Source organism: Colletes gigas, unplaced genomic scaffold (genome assembly GCF_013123115.1).
Source record: "Colletes gigas isolate AHSC1104 unplaced genomic scaffold, ASM1312311v1 Colletes_gigas_Sc00035, whole genome shotgun sequence".
NCBI classification, from domain to species: domain Eukaryota; kingdom Metazoa; phylum Arthropoda; class Insecta; order Hymenoptera; family Colletidae; genus Colletes; species Colletes gigas.
Genome location: NW_025106664.1, coordinates 415,280 through 431,373, shown reverse-complemented (window position 1 = coordinate 431,373; position 16,094 = coordinate 415,280). Strand labels below are relative to the sequence as shown.

Below are 16,094 nucleotides of genomic sequence, written 5' to 3'. Positions count from 1 at the left end.
TCGTGACACATTTCATTCCTTTGAAGACACTCTTAAAGCTCTCGTATCGATGTTTCATTTTCCAGACGATGCCAAAATTGGTCATTTTTTAACATCCTTGTTTGCCCGACTCTGGTTACGCCACTGCAACTGCGTGAACGCGCGTACCCATGCGCGCGGAGAGAACATCACGCGGATAGAGGCGGAGAAAGAGAGACAGAGATAGAACACCACACCAACACACGTTTGCGACTACCCCTATGCGAGTCGAGCCATGACCAGCTCGGGCAGAGTGCGTCTTCTACGCACGGCTCGTCAGTGGTCGCCGAGTAGGCCGTGGGAGAGGATTTCTGTTCGCGCTTCGAATTCGTCGTACTGCGGGTGTGCACTCGAGATCGTTGTCGTCCGACGACGACGCCAAAATTGTCAATATTGCGCGCGTACGCGCCACTGCATGCCATGCACATTCTCTAGGCCCGGATAGATTGTGTTTCTCTGGTCGGTTTCGAACATCGAGTGCCGAATGCGAGTGCACATGCACGCAAAGCCCGTGCGTCTCCTAGCGAACTCCTCGGCGGCCATTTGAACGTCGCCGTCCCTACGGCGCCATCGTTTTAAGAAACGGAGCCCGTCTCAGCGAAGTAAGTTTTCGCAATACATACTGCGTCGTAAATATAATTTCACTGTTACCCGTGCAGTTCTACAACCCGTTCGGAGTAGACTTGGATCAAATTTATTTCAAATAGTAATTTCAAAACAATCATTTGAAATAATGTTAATTGGTATTTTATAAATAATGCGCTCCAATTGATCTTAAGTTCTTTAGTTGGGCAATTAACAATAAATTGAAATACTGCTTGTTGGCATAAATAACTATACATTATATATTATCAGTGATATTGACAGTCTACAATATTATTTATCGCAGAAAAATTCTATTAAGAAACAAGTTATTTTCGTCAAAACATAAAGTAGTAAATGGGAACATTAATTCATTTTCCCTATGAAATACTTAATGAATTAATGGTGTTATTTTGAAATAGATTATTTTTCAAATAACTTAATTTTAAAATTAATTCTAGTCACATTTACTGAAAGATAGGTCTCCCATTGTGTGTCTTATGTTTACCTTGACTTATGTCAGTTACTCCGAAACCAATTAGTATGTAAGTTCGGGCACGCCTGTAGTAAAATTTGCAACTTCACGCAGCAAACGGTTTCTATTCGATCGATAACGATTATCACTCATAAGGGGGTATTCCCCATTAGGGTCGTCGATTTCTAAAACACAGAATTATATAATAATAATAATAATAATAATAATAATAATAATAATAATAATAACAATAATAACAATAATAATAATAATAATAATAAAGATAATAGTATACAAGTTTAACTGTGTTATTTGAAAATATGGCCAAGTACATATACAAAGTTGATTCATAATTGTAAAAAATATTTTATATTAAATTTCGCTTTAAAAACAACTGCATCGAATGAAAATTGGCGTAGCGTAATTAAGTTAATGTAGAGGAATCGCATATATTTTTCTTTAAATATTTGATCGAGATATATTTGGTCGCAGAGATCGTTAACTCCTGTTTATTTACGCGTTTCATTCCCATGTTTTGTTTGGAGAAATCGATTTAATCGCTCGAACCATAATTTCTGCGTATGCGTGCAGGCATGGCATGTGTTCTGTACATGCACACTTCTGGCGGTTTTTTACGCATATTCTCGGAATTATACGAACGGTTAAACGAAACTGGGGGTAGTTCCACGTGAGTGACTCACGCCGTAACGAAGATAATTATCCCCCCTCCTCCATTCCATTCTCTGACTAACGACTTTACATTTTGGGATTCGGTTAACGTGCTTAAATTTCACTTCTGCTATAACGTCGAACCTGTATCTATTTACATTATATTTATATTATTGGATAATGTATAAATATTAGGGGTGTGCAAAGCAAACAAATCATAATACGTTCTGTGAAAACTCTTTAGTATCGTTTCGCTGTTATTGCGCGTTCCAACATTCGAAGCGTTTCGAAATCCCATTGCTAATTGTAGCATAACGTATTCCAGACCCAACCGATAAGATCGGCCGAAATGGCGAGTACGTCGCAGCAGTATTGCCTGCGCTGGAACAACCATCGTTCGAACCTGCTGACAGTGTTCGACGAGCTGCTGCAGAACGAGGCGTTCACAGACGTAACCCTGGCAGTGGACGGCGGTGTCTCCGTGAAGTGTCACAAGATGGTCCTGGCAGCGTGTTCTTCCTACTTTCAGACATTGTTCATCAATCTGCCATGCAAACATCCTATAGTCGTGCTGAAGGACGTGAAGTATTCCGAAATCAAGGCGATTCTCGAGTACATGTACCGGGGCGAAGTAAACGTAGCGCAAGAACAGCTGACTGGCCTACTGAAGGTCGCCGAGGTGTTGAAGGTGAAGGGTCTGGTCGAAGAGAATGGTTCGCAGGGTCGTCGCGAGGAAGCAGAGACCTCGATGTCACCGCCACCGGCAATCAGTACGAGTACGAGCAGCGTGGCTCACAGTAGCGGCCACACATCGCCACCACATTCCACCGGTACCTCGTATAACGTGTACGGTCGATCACCGGTGGACCAGGGCCCGAATCGTTTGCCGTTACCCATGTGGCCGCTATCCGGGCTTCCTATTTCCCACTCCGGCTCCAGTCACCAAGCAACGTCCCATCCGCAACATTCTTCCATTCTGACCGGTTCCTACAACAATGGCTTTGAAACCTCACCCCTGAAACGTAAGAAACTTTCAAACATGCTGATGAACAGGGACACACCGATCCTTAGGACGGTGCTGGGTCAAGGTCACGCGGATAGCTCTCAAGGTATCCCCCTGTTGCATCCAGACAGCCACGACAGCCACTTTCGGAACAACAGCAACGGCTCGTCGAATGAAAACGAGAGACGCAGCAGTACGGACGTAGTTCACGGAGAAACGGCTCACAGTCCTTATACCGATGTCTCCATGATGGACGAGGATGATAAGCAACCCTCGCCACAATCTTACACCGGAGAAGTAAAGTCAGGTACAGAAATGCATACAACGTCGACGGGTTATAGAACCCGGGTACCCCGTTAGTTCTTTCCACACTTCGGTACAGCTTTCGTTTCCTAGAAATAATTTAAAACCGTCATATAAAAATTCCAGTTGACATTATTATGAAAAATCTAAAAATTGAACAATGTCGGTTTAAGTTAAAATTCTTATATCGTAAGTAATAAAGTAGGATAGAGGATAATTTCTCGGTATTAAGGTTAAGGATTTTTTATGGGGGGTTGTCGTGCAAGTTAAAGGCCTGGTCGGACCTTTTTTGTCCCGTTCTTTTTATGGAACCTGGTAAAGTAATAAACTGGGGAACCCTGTCCGAAAGAAGGGAACTTTTTTTGAGAAAAAAATACACCAACCTTAGGTAAAGAGTTAACGAGCGCTAACATTTTTTCCTCATTTTAGGGATCGTGAACTACGTACCGGCACAAAAGCCGGAGTGGAAACGGTACAAGCAGTATACACGGAACGACATAATGTCCGCGATCGAGGCGGTAAGGGCAGGAATGAGCGCTCTGCAGGCGGCACGTAAGTACAGAGTACCATCTCGAACCCTTTACGACAAAGTGAAGAAATTGGGTATCACGACATCGCGGCCGTTTAAACGCGGTTCGAACGGCAGCGGCGGTGCTTGTTTTCCTTACGGAATTGGCGGGAATGCGAACGGTGGCATCTACGGCGGTGCTCTCTCTGAAAACGAAAACGAGAACAGCAACGCGGTAATGGAGAGCCCTGCCTCGATCCTCGACACGTACAAAGCCAGGGACTGTCCGATAGATAGAGAAATGTTAGACATGACTCGATGTAGTCCAAGTCCCAGTCCCGTCCACTCCATCAAACAACAGAGCAACGAGGATCAGGTGGAAGATCTCTCTGTAAGTCGTAAGTCGGATGTTCGTGTGATAGTTCCGCCAACATTGGTGATCAAGGACGAGGAGGGTGTTGCCTCCGATTCCTGCAGCCACAACTAACACAATTTTTTTTATAATCTCTCGTTATCGTTGGGAAGTCTTTCGACGACCCGGCAGCAACTAGACGTACTATATTTCGGTTACAAGAGCACGAATGTAAGGTTTTAGGTAATTTAAGAGTACGGATTTAGAAGAAATTATACGCAAGAGTCTGTGGTGTCTTGTGAAGCTATTAACATCGATAATTGTTGCTCTGTTGAAGAATATTTTTGTAGGGTTATTCAAATTGAGCGTCGCATCTTTAAATTGTCATGAAACACAAACTATTTGAGTATTTCTAGTTTCTTTGCTTTAATATAAAGTCCATTTTATTGCAATAATTATGGAACACGATATCCTTCAAGTGACTTACTTTTTTTTTTCACGTGCTTGACGTGACACTTAATTTCGATAATTCTTTACTTTGTCGATGAGGTTTCACTCTTCACGGGACACCGTGTGTAAAGACAATCACGCGTTTGTGCCTCAGAGAGAATCAAGATGTTACAAAATGGAGAAAGATGCAACCGAATCGTAGCCAATTAAGTAAGACAACATTTGATAAGACTCAGGGATTAACAGTACGTTGCCGCTGTAACAGTTGCCTATATAGGATGTCGATGATAGTCTATATTGTCGCGAGAAACTCGTACGAACACCAAGGCAAAGATTCTTTGGAATTCCTCTTGCACTACTTTACACAAGACTGATTAATGCGTTGTGGATTTAAGAGACTGAAATATAATCAAAGCTTACGTTCCAAAGTTGTTAAAGCCTAATGCTAATGACGGTTAAATCCTGCTTTCTTCTTGAGATACGTTAAAACTGCTGTACTATTAAGAAATTTTAAGAACAGGTTAATACCATAAGAAAGAAGTATTTGGTAATCCTCGTTTGAAATTATCTCTAGTAACAGTCATACTTAATTGGGTGTAAACATTCTGCATCGAATATTCGACACAATTAATTTTATATATTTCTTTCTTTCTTTGTGTTTAGACCAGGGGTGACGAACTTATTTTATTTTTTTCGAACTGTCCTCGCTATGCCTGATCTGCAAAGCTGGGACAAAGGCTCGTTGAGCACCTAATTAGTATAAAACCTGAAGTTCGTCATCGTCATCCCCGGTTTGGACGCTTGGCGATTGAGCATTAAAAAAATAATTGAATCGCATTAAGCTTTAAAACTTTTGGACCAGTGAGTATGCATGTATAATTTTTTTTTAATTACTTATAGTTGTGATTCGATGTTTTCATTTTCTTTTGCAATTCGACATAGTACGAGTACTATTTAGAGCCTCGATCGATTATAGATCAGGTCGTGTAAAAGGGGAGAAAAGTTGTATATTATTTTAGCAATTTTCTTTTTTCCTTTTCTTTTAAGAAAGATAATTCCTATCTTTAGCATTAAATGCTGTCAGTAGGACATGGTTATATACGAGAGTTATATAATCTGATATAAACAAAGAAAAAAGAGATAGAGTTTTGTACACTTTGAATAATTTCGTTAACGACTGAGATATTGCTGTTAATTTGTTGGTAATTATAAGATTACATTATCGTTACTGATCATGGCTCTGGGATACAGCTGCAATATTGCTCAATATTATACATATACATACAATAGCATAGAACGAACTACCTCATTGTACAACGAACAAGATCGTTCATTAACATTAAGACTGATCGATGAAGCGAACCTGCGTTACCAGCTCGACGGAACCGTATTTTTTTTTTAATTTAATTTTACAAATGCTGATATATGTATACACGAGAGAAGAGTATATATATATATATATATATATATATATATATACACACATACACACACATATATATATATATTATATAAGTTATAAAAAGTATATTATATTATGAACAGATATAAATTTTTAATTACGATATAGTTGTAGGGTACGAAAGTTGCAGTTTTCTTAATTATGTTGAAATCGCCGTTCAACGGCTGGATGCAACGATTTACAGACACGCAGTACCAATCAATGACGTAAATTTTCAGGCTTCTCTGTAAATCGTTGTATTTGAGTTTCGCGTTGTTTCTTATAATCGTAATCGAAACGCATTATTCGATGCGTTCGGCGTAAAGTTGCATAGATCTCAGGTTTATACACGTAAGGATCCTCTCGACGCGGATGCATAAACAGTAATTCTTTTTATAAAGAATCGTTGATAGGAGAAAATGAGATTTTTACGCCATAGATGTTTTTTACTTTAATGTCACGTTCATTATGGATCTCAGATTTTATCGAAAGTACAAATAGTTGTCAGTTTAAACAGTAATAGTAAGGAATACTATTAGAGTACGATTGAATTCGTACCGCACTCTCAACGACGAGATTTGGTACGGTGAAATTTGTTTGCAACGAAATGGAAAGGCGAAACGTTATTTTAAATAAAATTGTTTTCGCTCTAGTTCCAAACAGATTTCATTGTATTGCTAGCAGAATGCTCTTCGATAAGTACAAAACCAAAGCTGCCTTGAAACTTATTTACCTCAACATACATAGAGAATATTCCATAGCCGTTTTAAATGAATTTAAAATAACGATAAATAAAACGGAACATCGATTTTCGAAATTTCACCTGGACCTTCGTCTTTTTTTTTAGATCTCGTGAGTTTTTTTTAACCGTTCTAGGTTTTTAAAGAGACGAGATTCAGGTGAAATTTGAGCTACGTTAATATATTGTACCTGTACATTAATCGCAATGCGATTGTGAAATAGAATGATATTTATATCGAAAAATGACTGATTCACGGCGTCCGATGGGCGTCGCCGCCATATAGCAATAAACAAAGAAATAGTAAAGTTCAAATATAGGAATATAATACGTAACAGTAGTCAAATGGAAGAGATGCGAGAGTAGTGTAAGTTACATATCTGAGCAAATACAGAAAGAGTTGATGTTATACGTGCCTGAGCAAAGACTAGTTCAATTCGAACAGAACGAATTCTTGGAACATTGTAGAACATTGTTTGAATAGTGTTTGTTGTTGTTGTAATAGTGGATGAAAATAATGTGTTCAAAGCAGATTTTCCCGAAAGGCAAAGTTGAAAATTGTCAATTATGCATTTCAAGAAGACGTTTAAAAACATATCAGCATTTCGGAATTCGCGGTCGGAGATGTCCTGCATATTTTTCGCGCAATATTTCTGGTGAAATTTTCTGAAAGTTATTCTAAAAATAAATAAGAAGCGTAGCAATATTATATGGCAAGTATAAATAAAAAGAAAGAAACATGGTCTGGTATCGAGAACCAAGATTCAAATGTTAGAACACGTATGGCATAATCTAACGACGATTTTAACTACCGCGTAGACGCAATCTTCGATGCCTTACGAAAACGTAGAATTTTAGATATATTAATTACTGAATTAGAGTTGTAAATAATCACGAACAAGGAGGGAGAAGAAAGAGAGTTGCCTTTTACTTGTATGTAAATTTAACGTATTATTTCTTAAGACTGATTTTTTGCTACGTTGAAAAATTGCACATACACGCGTACATGCACATGTACACAGACACGCGTACACGAAATCGCACTTTTGATTAATTGTAAGTTTCTACCACCATAAAAATACGGGTATTGCTTTCCATTTCCACTATGTGGACATATGTTACTAGAACTGTACAAGTTTGTTATGAAATATATTATCCTGAGAAACTGTGCGAGAATTTATGCGTTACTCCCTATTCTTTTGTACGTATTATTTGATCCCCAAATGGATTTTACAACAAACTGTGGTACAGTATGGAGTATTTGCCCCAAAAAGTCAAAATTATTCGATTCATTTTCTTGGAATCAAATACAATTCGAAATAACGTATAAGTTGAAAGTAAATTCAATCGTGCAGGATCTGATGGCAAAATTTATATAAAACGCCATGCTTGTTTAGTATTTAGTACAAAATGTATTAAATCAATAGTTAAAAGAGGTGGTCGATACGTACTCGTTTGGAGTTGTACGGCCATTAATGTTACTGAAGATAAATTGCTAAGAAATTGCAAAAAAATTAGTTTTTTGAAATGGCCGACACCGGAAGTCCGGATTTAACTTATTCGGTTTAAAGTTTAGGGTCCTCAAAAATTAATTTAGAGAAGTCGAAATCGAAATTTGCTTACACCCTTTCTATACGATATTATCGAAAAGAGAATGTAATATTAAAAACCGTTCGTAAGTATATGTCTGCCATTGTAAGTGGAGGCAAATGAATTGTGCAAGTACTCAGACCGCAAAGGATTAAACTTTACACGAAAGCGGCCTGATACTCTCTCTTCTTGATACTTTAACCCTAGCAGCCGGAAATACGCCTAAATTGATATTGGATTAAAGGTTTCCTATGCTCCCACCACCATTTTAATACAGTCTTCGAGCATAAAGAGAGCACGCGTACAATTAAAAGTTAGTATCGTAAAAGTTTTAACGAACCAGCGAAACAAGATCTAAATTAACACCCCTTTCAAACTATTCCAAATGTGCCACTGAAATGACGCAGAAAATAGATAAAGAAAAGTTTCTTTTGCGAATAAAGGAAACGTGGAGAAACAAAAACTAGAAGGCAACAGTATTTTAGTAAGTCGATATATTAGCAGATACAGGATTTTCTAATAAGAGCAATAGAACTTTGAATTTAAATAAAATGAAAACAACGAAGGATAATCTGGTGCTCATTGTTTTATTTTAATGTGCATACAATGGCATTATATAGGAAATAATTATATGATTAGATGAAGTATTTATGACGCACGCTATATCATGATACGTTCAATCGCAAGCGCTATAGACTTTTTTGGTTGAAAACAGGGTGATGAACCCGAGGCGGCTCCGACTATAGGTATTTTTGTTCGAAGCCCAGCGAACTTAATTTTATCGTATTGCTTTAAGTCTTCGTCAAACTATAGCGGGCGTTTGTTCGCCGAAGTCTCGGGACTTTTTGTTTGTGTTTAAGCGATTCTTTTCGTTTGATCGTCGCGATGTCAGAGTCAGTGCACCGATATCGCCGCAGGGAAGAATTTCAATTAGGTCACGAGAATGGGTAATCGTGGGTACACAGCAAAAAGAGGCACAGAACTAATTTTACATTATAACGTCATGCTAACGTTGAGCCGTGAGAATATAATAAAACTACGATTATCGGTCGAGTGGAGCAACAATTTAATTGGATGATTTTATAATCACAATTTATTCGATCATCCGTACGAAACTATTTCCGTATCCTTTTACCGTATACTTTGCACGATCGTATAGTGTATAGTGATGCCTGGATATATGACCAACGATCGTGACCGCGCCTGGTCGTATATTCGAAAAAGTGGATTTTCGAGAACCGTAATGTAGGGTTTTCCAATAATCGTCATAGCTGCCATATTGCAACACATATCACAGCAGCTGTCAATTAGCCACCAAAATCTTGCAATTCGACGCCCTTGCGATTAAACTTTTTCTTGCATGCCTATGGTGGTCATTTAAACGATATTGTATTTTATGTATTGGGTTGTTCGGAAAGTAATTTCGTTTTTCTCCCGCGTGAAAAGGAACAATTTTCTCATAATATATAAATATTTTATTGAATCGTGTACTGGTCATTTTGGTCCAACATCTTTTGCCATCTTCCTGGTAGTATGATTCCATGCTCATAAAATTTGTGCCCTTATTTATAAAAAACTGATGCAAGTGATTTTTGACATCGTCGCTTTAAGTAAATGTTTTATCGTTTAAGAAATTTTTTAAAGACCGCCGGATCTAGAAAGTATGGTGGGTGTGGTAGCACATCCCATCCAAACTGCAATAGCTTCTGACGAGTTACTAAATTTGCGTGAGATCTGGCATTATCATGGTGGGACCCAAATGTCGAGCTTTGAAACGAAACCAAGTCGTCTCATGTGATCACAAACGGTCGAATTCGACAAAAACTTATTAACAATTTCGCTGGCGTTCTGTTAAAATATCTTCTCCATACGCGTCACACAATTTTATTCTTGCTCGAACAGCATTCTACCTTTTCGATAATAAAGAAGCAAAATATGCCGAAAATGCAGCTTCTGATTTTCCATATTTTACGGGACACCAGAGGAATACAATTGCACAGAAACAAACAAAAGCCTCGAGGTGCCAGCTGTGAAAATATATAATGAAAATACGGTTTAAAATAAAGTTAGCTGATTAAAAAATACAATTAACGTCTCTGTTGGTAAGAAAACGAAACTACTTTCCGAACAACCCAATATAAAGTCATTAGATGTCTATAAATATAATACAACGAGCACCGGATTAATAATTTTTATTTTATTTCGGTTAAAGGTTCCATCGGTCTTATTGCAAACCCCTATACATAAAGTGTCCTATCATTTCGTCTCGGACTGTAGTTCTGTCCCTCTAATAAGTTTCATTCCAGGCTACGCGCACCGAGAGAATAATTATGGGCTTGCGCAGATCGCTACGTGGGATGAGGGAGGGTGAGGGGTGGGAGGAAGAGGGGTTGGTTGGCTAAGGAGAAATAAAGCCCCGAGCCCAGCCGGTGAATACGGCCACGGATAGCGAATTTTCTCCCGGCCCCGTATCGTTCTTCCGGAGATCGGGGAATATCCAAATTGGACGCCTAGTGCCTCGTACCGTCCGTTTTCGGTAAGCAGTCGTTCGCGATTCAGCGCGACGGTCGTAAACGGATTTAGTGGATCGTCGTGCGTACAATCTCGAACACGCTATTTCCTGGAGCCTCGTTGTCACTTTTCAGGACACGCTGGAACGTCGGCAGCCGCTCGCAACGTTTTCCTGGATGCCGAGGCATGCGCCCTAAAAACTCCAGGATTGATGTATTGCAGAGCGCAGGTACAAATCAGATTGTATTCGCGTGTATTCTCGCCGTTGATACGGTGCCCTTTAACCGTGATCGCGTACGCGGGGATATTTTGCATGCCCGAGAACCGCTTCTGTCGTTTACTATTTTTTCCAGGTGTCCTCGCGCCCGATCCAGGCTTCCCGATCCTCCGTCTCCGGGTTTGTCGACGGAACGTCGAACCGCCAGAAGATCCGAGCTTCCCGTTACGAACTTCAAGAAATAATCGAGCCGATAGTTCGCGATGTGATGCTTAAAATGGTTACTTTCTCTTATCGCGTTTACACGAAACGATAGATTGATCGGACTTAGGTACCACACGAGGCCTCGAGTTCAGAGAACCAAATGGGTTGAGTAACTTCCGATGATTGCATAGTTAGGATAGTGTTAATAGAAAACAAGAGAGTATAATCCTTCGTGGCTGAAAGCACAAAACGTGCACTGTAATTGGAACGAATGATCGGGAAGTTCGTAATCGAACGCTCGAACGTCGTCGCGTTAATCCATTGTGATACGAGACATTTTTAATATTTCGTTTCAGCAGGTTCATGCGCAATTCGATTATTTCCACTTATACCCTATGGCTCGTGTGTCTTTCCTTATTGTAGCGATGAGAAGCGAATTCACAGTAATTTATTTAATATAAGAGAGACAATAATCGCGCGATACAATCTCCAACGTGCAATTCACGGTATCTTTCGCATGTTGCGCGTCTGTAATATATCGTTTCTTTTCCCTTGCATTTCACGGTTATTATTATTGCTGATCGGACGAAGATCAACTTCGATCGACTGTGTCATATAAACGCGAATCGACCTAATCTTGTTTTAATTACTTATAAATACTGACTAAACGATTATGAAATATTTGCATCACAGTATTACAAGAAGATAGATGTAACAGGAGTTAGAAAATTCTATATCGAACTGGAACGAAATATAATGCCGCGTTCGACTCTATATAGGGTCGTAAAGAATTATAACTGTGGTTCTATAATGAAATGCTGTATTCTGCTCGACTAGTAAACAGATACCAGGGATATGATTTTTTCAAACATTTAAATAAAAACAAATATATAAGTAAAGCGTTATTTAGGAACGAATGATCGACGATATACTAAGCTCGAGTTACATCCGAGAATTGAATTGTAAAGGAATTAATTAGGAAGCAAGAGAGAATTGGTCCGCCATATCGATCCTCGGAATAAGGACAAAGTTCAGTATTTGGCAAATTGGTTTCAGACGAACATTCCTCTATAATCGTTCAATCAATAAATCTGGACAGTAATTAATTCGCTTGCGGAAAGTAGGGCACGGCAATCGAAAGTTAAACGGAATTCGGGTAATTGGAACGATCTCTGAGAGGATTATTATACTTGAAAGTAATTGTTGGTAATTTTAATTCCCTGTAAAGGACTGGAGGCCTGGATAACGAGAAAGTTGTATAATTTAAAAAAACACGGTCGATTGATAAACATGTGTACGTCGGACACCTTTTTCATAAGATTTGTCTGTTCCACTTGTAAACGTTAACACATTGTTTCCGCGTATACTTTACGAAAAGTATACGGTTGGCAAAGTGTTAATTATAGAACACATTGATCTAAGTCATTAATTTTGTTGTCGTTTCTTTTCTTATCGTAGATCTGCATTTATTACCTGCTGTGGACAGCGACGCTGAGCTCGAGACTTACGTTGCAACAGGAAACTACTACTACTACGAAAAGTTGGGATTGCCCTGCAGAATGCATTTGCCTTTCCCCAAAGCAGGTGACTGTTTGCAAATAACTATAGACGAGGAAGAAAACCACGGTATTATTATGGAACAAGAAATAGTTTGCACCGTGATCTCTAGGGTCGTTGAATAGTATTATCGTAGACCGGCAGCCACAATTCAATCAGGATTTGATCATCGCTTAACTGGTCCTAAATTGAGGAGTTAATGCGCCATTAATTAAGCTTAGATTGAGGGTTTCAATACAACACCAACCAATCCCATACTATAGTATTCCGTGTCTGAATATTACAGTGCGATCTCCGAGGATCAGAAAGCAAACCCTGGATAAACGGTTACACCGCACAGAAGCACACTCCTAAATCTCACAATCAGATGGATGTCAAGATCATACGAAATCAGTTGGACATTTAGGAATCACGCACAATTCACGTAACAGGGAAATTTCGAGTCATATAAAATTAATAATTTAAGAAATCAAGTTATATAATATTCAAACACAGATGGAATTGATCTGTTTGCAACAGGACTTATTAAGTTGTTGGGATATAAATGATCCTTCATCGTTCGTGTGTTTGATATGTTATAATTCGAACGTAATTAAACGTACACTTATATATGAAAATATACGAACACTTACATTTATAGGGATCGGTCTTAAAACTGCATAAATGAAATTAGATTATAATTCAGCAATATGGTACCGTTTTTACAATACATTTATTGTAAACACGTACTAGAAGTGGCTCGTACATACGTGGTCGTTCACTTGCCGTACTCGTCGTGCGTATAGAGAAAAAAAAGAAAAGGCAAGTTTAACAGCCTAAGATTAACTTCTGTATTTTTTATTTAATTTTTACATGTATGTTTCCTTTTATTTTCTTATTCGTATGCCGAGTGTGGTAAATGGACGAACACTTGTGCGGCCGACTGCATCTGTACCAGTAATTATTGTGATTCGCTGTATCGCTTGCAAAATAGAAGACGCTACTTTTCCAGGTTCTCTGCAATACAGGTGGGTTGAAAGACATTCCTACGCAGCAGCTGCCTCAGACGGTGGAGGAACTCTCGCTAACAAAAAACAACTTTCCGGTAATAAAAGGCGACGCGTTCGCTGGCTTGAGAGTCCTGCGGAAACTGACGATGGATGGTAACAACATTACAACGATACGTCCGTTCGCATTCCGTGGTCTAAGCAGATTACACGAGCTCTCGATTCGCCATACGCCTCTGCCATTCATCGAGAAATTTTCGTTCGCCGCGCTGCAGAACGTATCGGTGTTATTGCTGGCAAACAACAAGATTCGTTACATCGAGGGCTATTCATTCGTCGGGACGTCTAATATACGTGCGATTCTATTGAGCAACAATCCATTGCTCAGAATACAAAGCCACGCGTTCTCTGGCTTAACGAACGTTGTCCGCCTAATCTTTCCATCGGGTATCAGATCCATCGAACCGGACGCGTTCAACGGCCTGCAGGACGTTGGCCTTCTAAAATTGACTTACATGGACCTATCATCGCTTCAGTCTTACACCTTCCGTGGCCTGTCCTACGTACACTCTCTGAATATTCAGGAAAGCGATCTGGGCGTCATCGAAAAGAACGTCTTCAGCGGTCTTAATCATGTAAATCGGCTGAATATATTAAACAACAAAATCGATCTTATCGAGAGACTGTTTCTGAGGCACGAGAACAACATAGAGTTGTTAAGATTCCACGGGAATCACGTGCTAGAAGCGCCCCGCCACGCCAGGGACATCAAACTTGAAGTTACTTCCATCAGCGCCATTGACAATCATTTCCCCTGTGATTGTCAGGCTCATAACGTGCTCGAGAGCGACTTCGTGAACGGCACTGTAAGCGAGTTTCAGAAGGAAAACTACTGCATCTCGCCTATCGAGTACAACGGAAAGCATATGAATCTCGTCGACTTCGACTTAATCGCCAGGTGTTACGACAATGTTGTACAGGACAACCTAGGCTCCGGTGTCGTCGGGATCTTTACGCTGTCAACGACTCTGTTTTTCATTCTTCTGTTATCGATGAACCTTTTTCAGTGAGTCCAGGTTTGCTCCAAGGAGTTACAGTATGGCATATCATTGGTATTGTAATTTGAATCGTGGGAGAGAATTTAAGTTGTCGTTTGAATACAAAGTTAGTATGTACAGTACTGCACGGTTAACTTTTCACACTTCATCCCTTCCCCCCTCCAATCTCTTTCACTTGTATTATTCAAGTTCAGTTCTACGAATGATACACTAACTTTCACAGTTGATACCCAAATCTTATGAAAGTTGACCGTGCATTACTGTAAATCTTTTCGTTGCAAGCATTCAAATTTGTTTATTTGCATAATTTGCGAAGCAAATGAGTACGTTGTATGTTTCGATTCGTAAGTTTTTGCGGATTATCGAATAGAAAAGGTGAAGTAGCTTTAAACTTCTATAAATTTTTTTGCCAACGATGTTGATGCTACATTTAACGTGAATACGATATTCGTATCGGCATCGATGAACATAATGTTACGAATGAAAAGAACTATCTTTTTTTTTTGAATCACACTTACACGACACTTTCTGAAAGTATAGTAAGACTGTTATATAGGGGGATTGAAAACAGTTATGATATTGATTCCGGTTACGAAATAGTTACAAGAACCGAAATAATAGTGTCGCAGTTATAAACAAAAATGGTTCCAGCATCCATTGTTGAATCATCTTCATTCATAACTGTTGTAACATTATGCCGGTTCTTAATAGGCTGTAGTTAGAATCTTTATACAACAATTTCAAACAGTTATTTTCAGAATCTTTTCGATCCCTGATACGTAGCTAAAATGTTTCGTCATATCGGCTCTTGTTCTAATTTAAATTGTCCTTTTGTACATAGCAAATCATTTTGTACTATATAGTGCGGAAACGGATAATTGGATCTTATTTTAGATCGAATAAGGAGATAACAACTGCGCAAATAGTCATCCTCTGTATTGTATTTATTAAAGAGTGATCTACAAATATTTTAACTTTAATTTATAGTTAAATAGTAAAATTTTCATTTAATTTCTTTTTGTTTGAGAAGTTAATGAAATCCTCTAGTACAAGAATATATTGCCCCTTGGTTAATAAAATTTACACATTGCTGCCATTTACACATGCAAGACATCTTTCAAATTTAATATTGAATGTCGTTTTTAGAAAGTTAACAATATACATAAGGAAGCTATCAGGAAAAAATAAACACATTCATAGATACGAACGGTTAACTATAAAAATACCAGATAACTGTTTACAAAAGGGGTTCTTTGTCAATTTCGATGGTTTTCGTATATATTAGATAGAATACATTCCAATATATTCAAGAATATGTCCCCTTCGATATATACATATAGAAACCATTGAAATTTGCGAATAAGCTCCGTGTAGACACCTTTGGTAAACTTTTGCCAAATACAATAACACTTATAATTAACCCACCATAAT

The 16,094-nt window shown here is 38.8% G+C and overlaps 2 protein-coding genes across 2 annotated transcripts; both read left to right on the top strand.

Annotated features, from left to right (window-relative positions):
• The first annotated feature begins 400 nt into the window (after nucleotides 1-400).
• On the top strand, nucleotides 401-4,045 carry LOC122402355 (broad-complex core protein isoforms 1/2/3/4/5-like). Its single transcript, XM_043405070.1, has 3 exons — nucleotides 401-620; nucleotides 2,070-3,054; nucleotides 3,480-4,045. Exons 2-3 carry the CDS (start codon nucleotides 2,094-2,096, stop codon nucleotides 4,043-4,045), a joined length of 1,527 nt encoding a protein of 508 aa, XP_043261005.1. The 5' UTR covers nucleotides 401-620; nucleotides 2,070-2,093.
• Nucleotides 4,046-10,560: 6,515 nt separating this feature from the next.
• LOC122402364 (leucine-rich repeat-containing protein 4-like) lies at nucleotides 10,561-14,908 on the top strand. The gene is made up of 4 exons (XM_043405081.1): nucleotides 10,561-10,666; nucleotides 10,776-10,870; nucleotides 12,521-12,646; nucleotides 13,611-14,908. The coding sequence occupies exons 2-4, from the start codon at nucleotides 10,853-10,855 to the stop codon at nucleotides 14,673-14,675; spliced, it is 1,209 nt and encodes a 402-aa protein (XP_043261016.1). The 5' UTR covers nucleotides 10,561-10,666; nucleotides 10,776-10,852; the 3' UTR covers nucleotides 14,676-14,908.
• The last annotated feature ends 1,186 nt before the right edge of the window (nucleotides 14,909-16,094 follow it).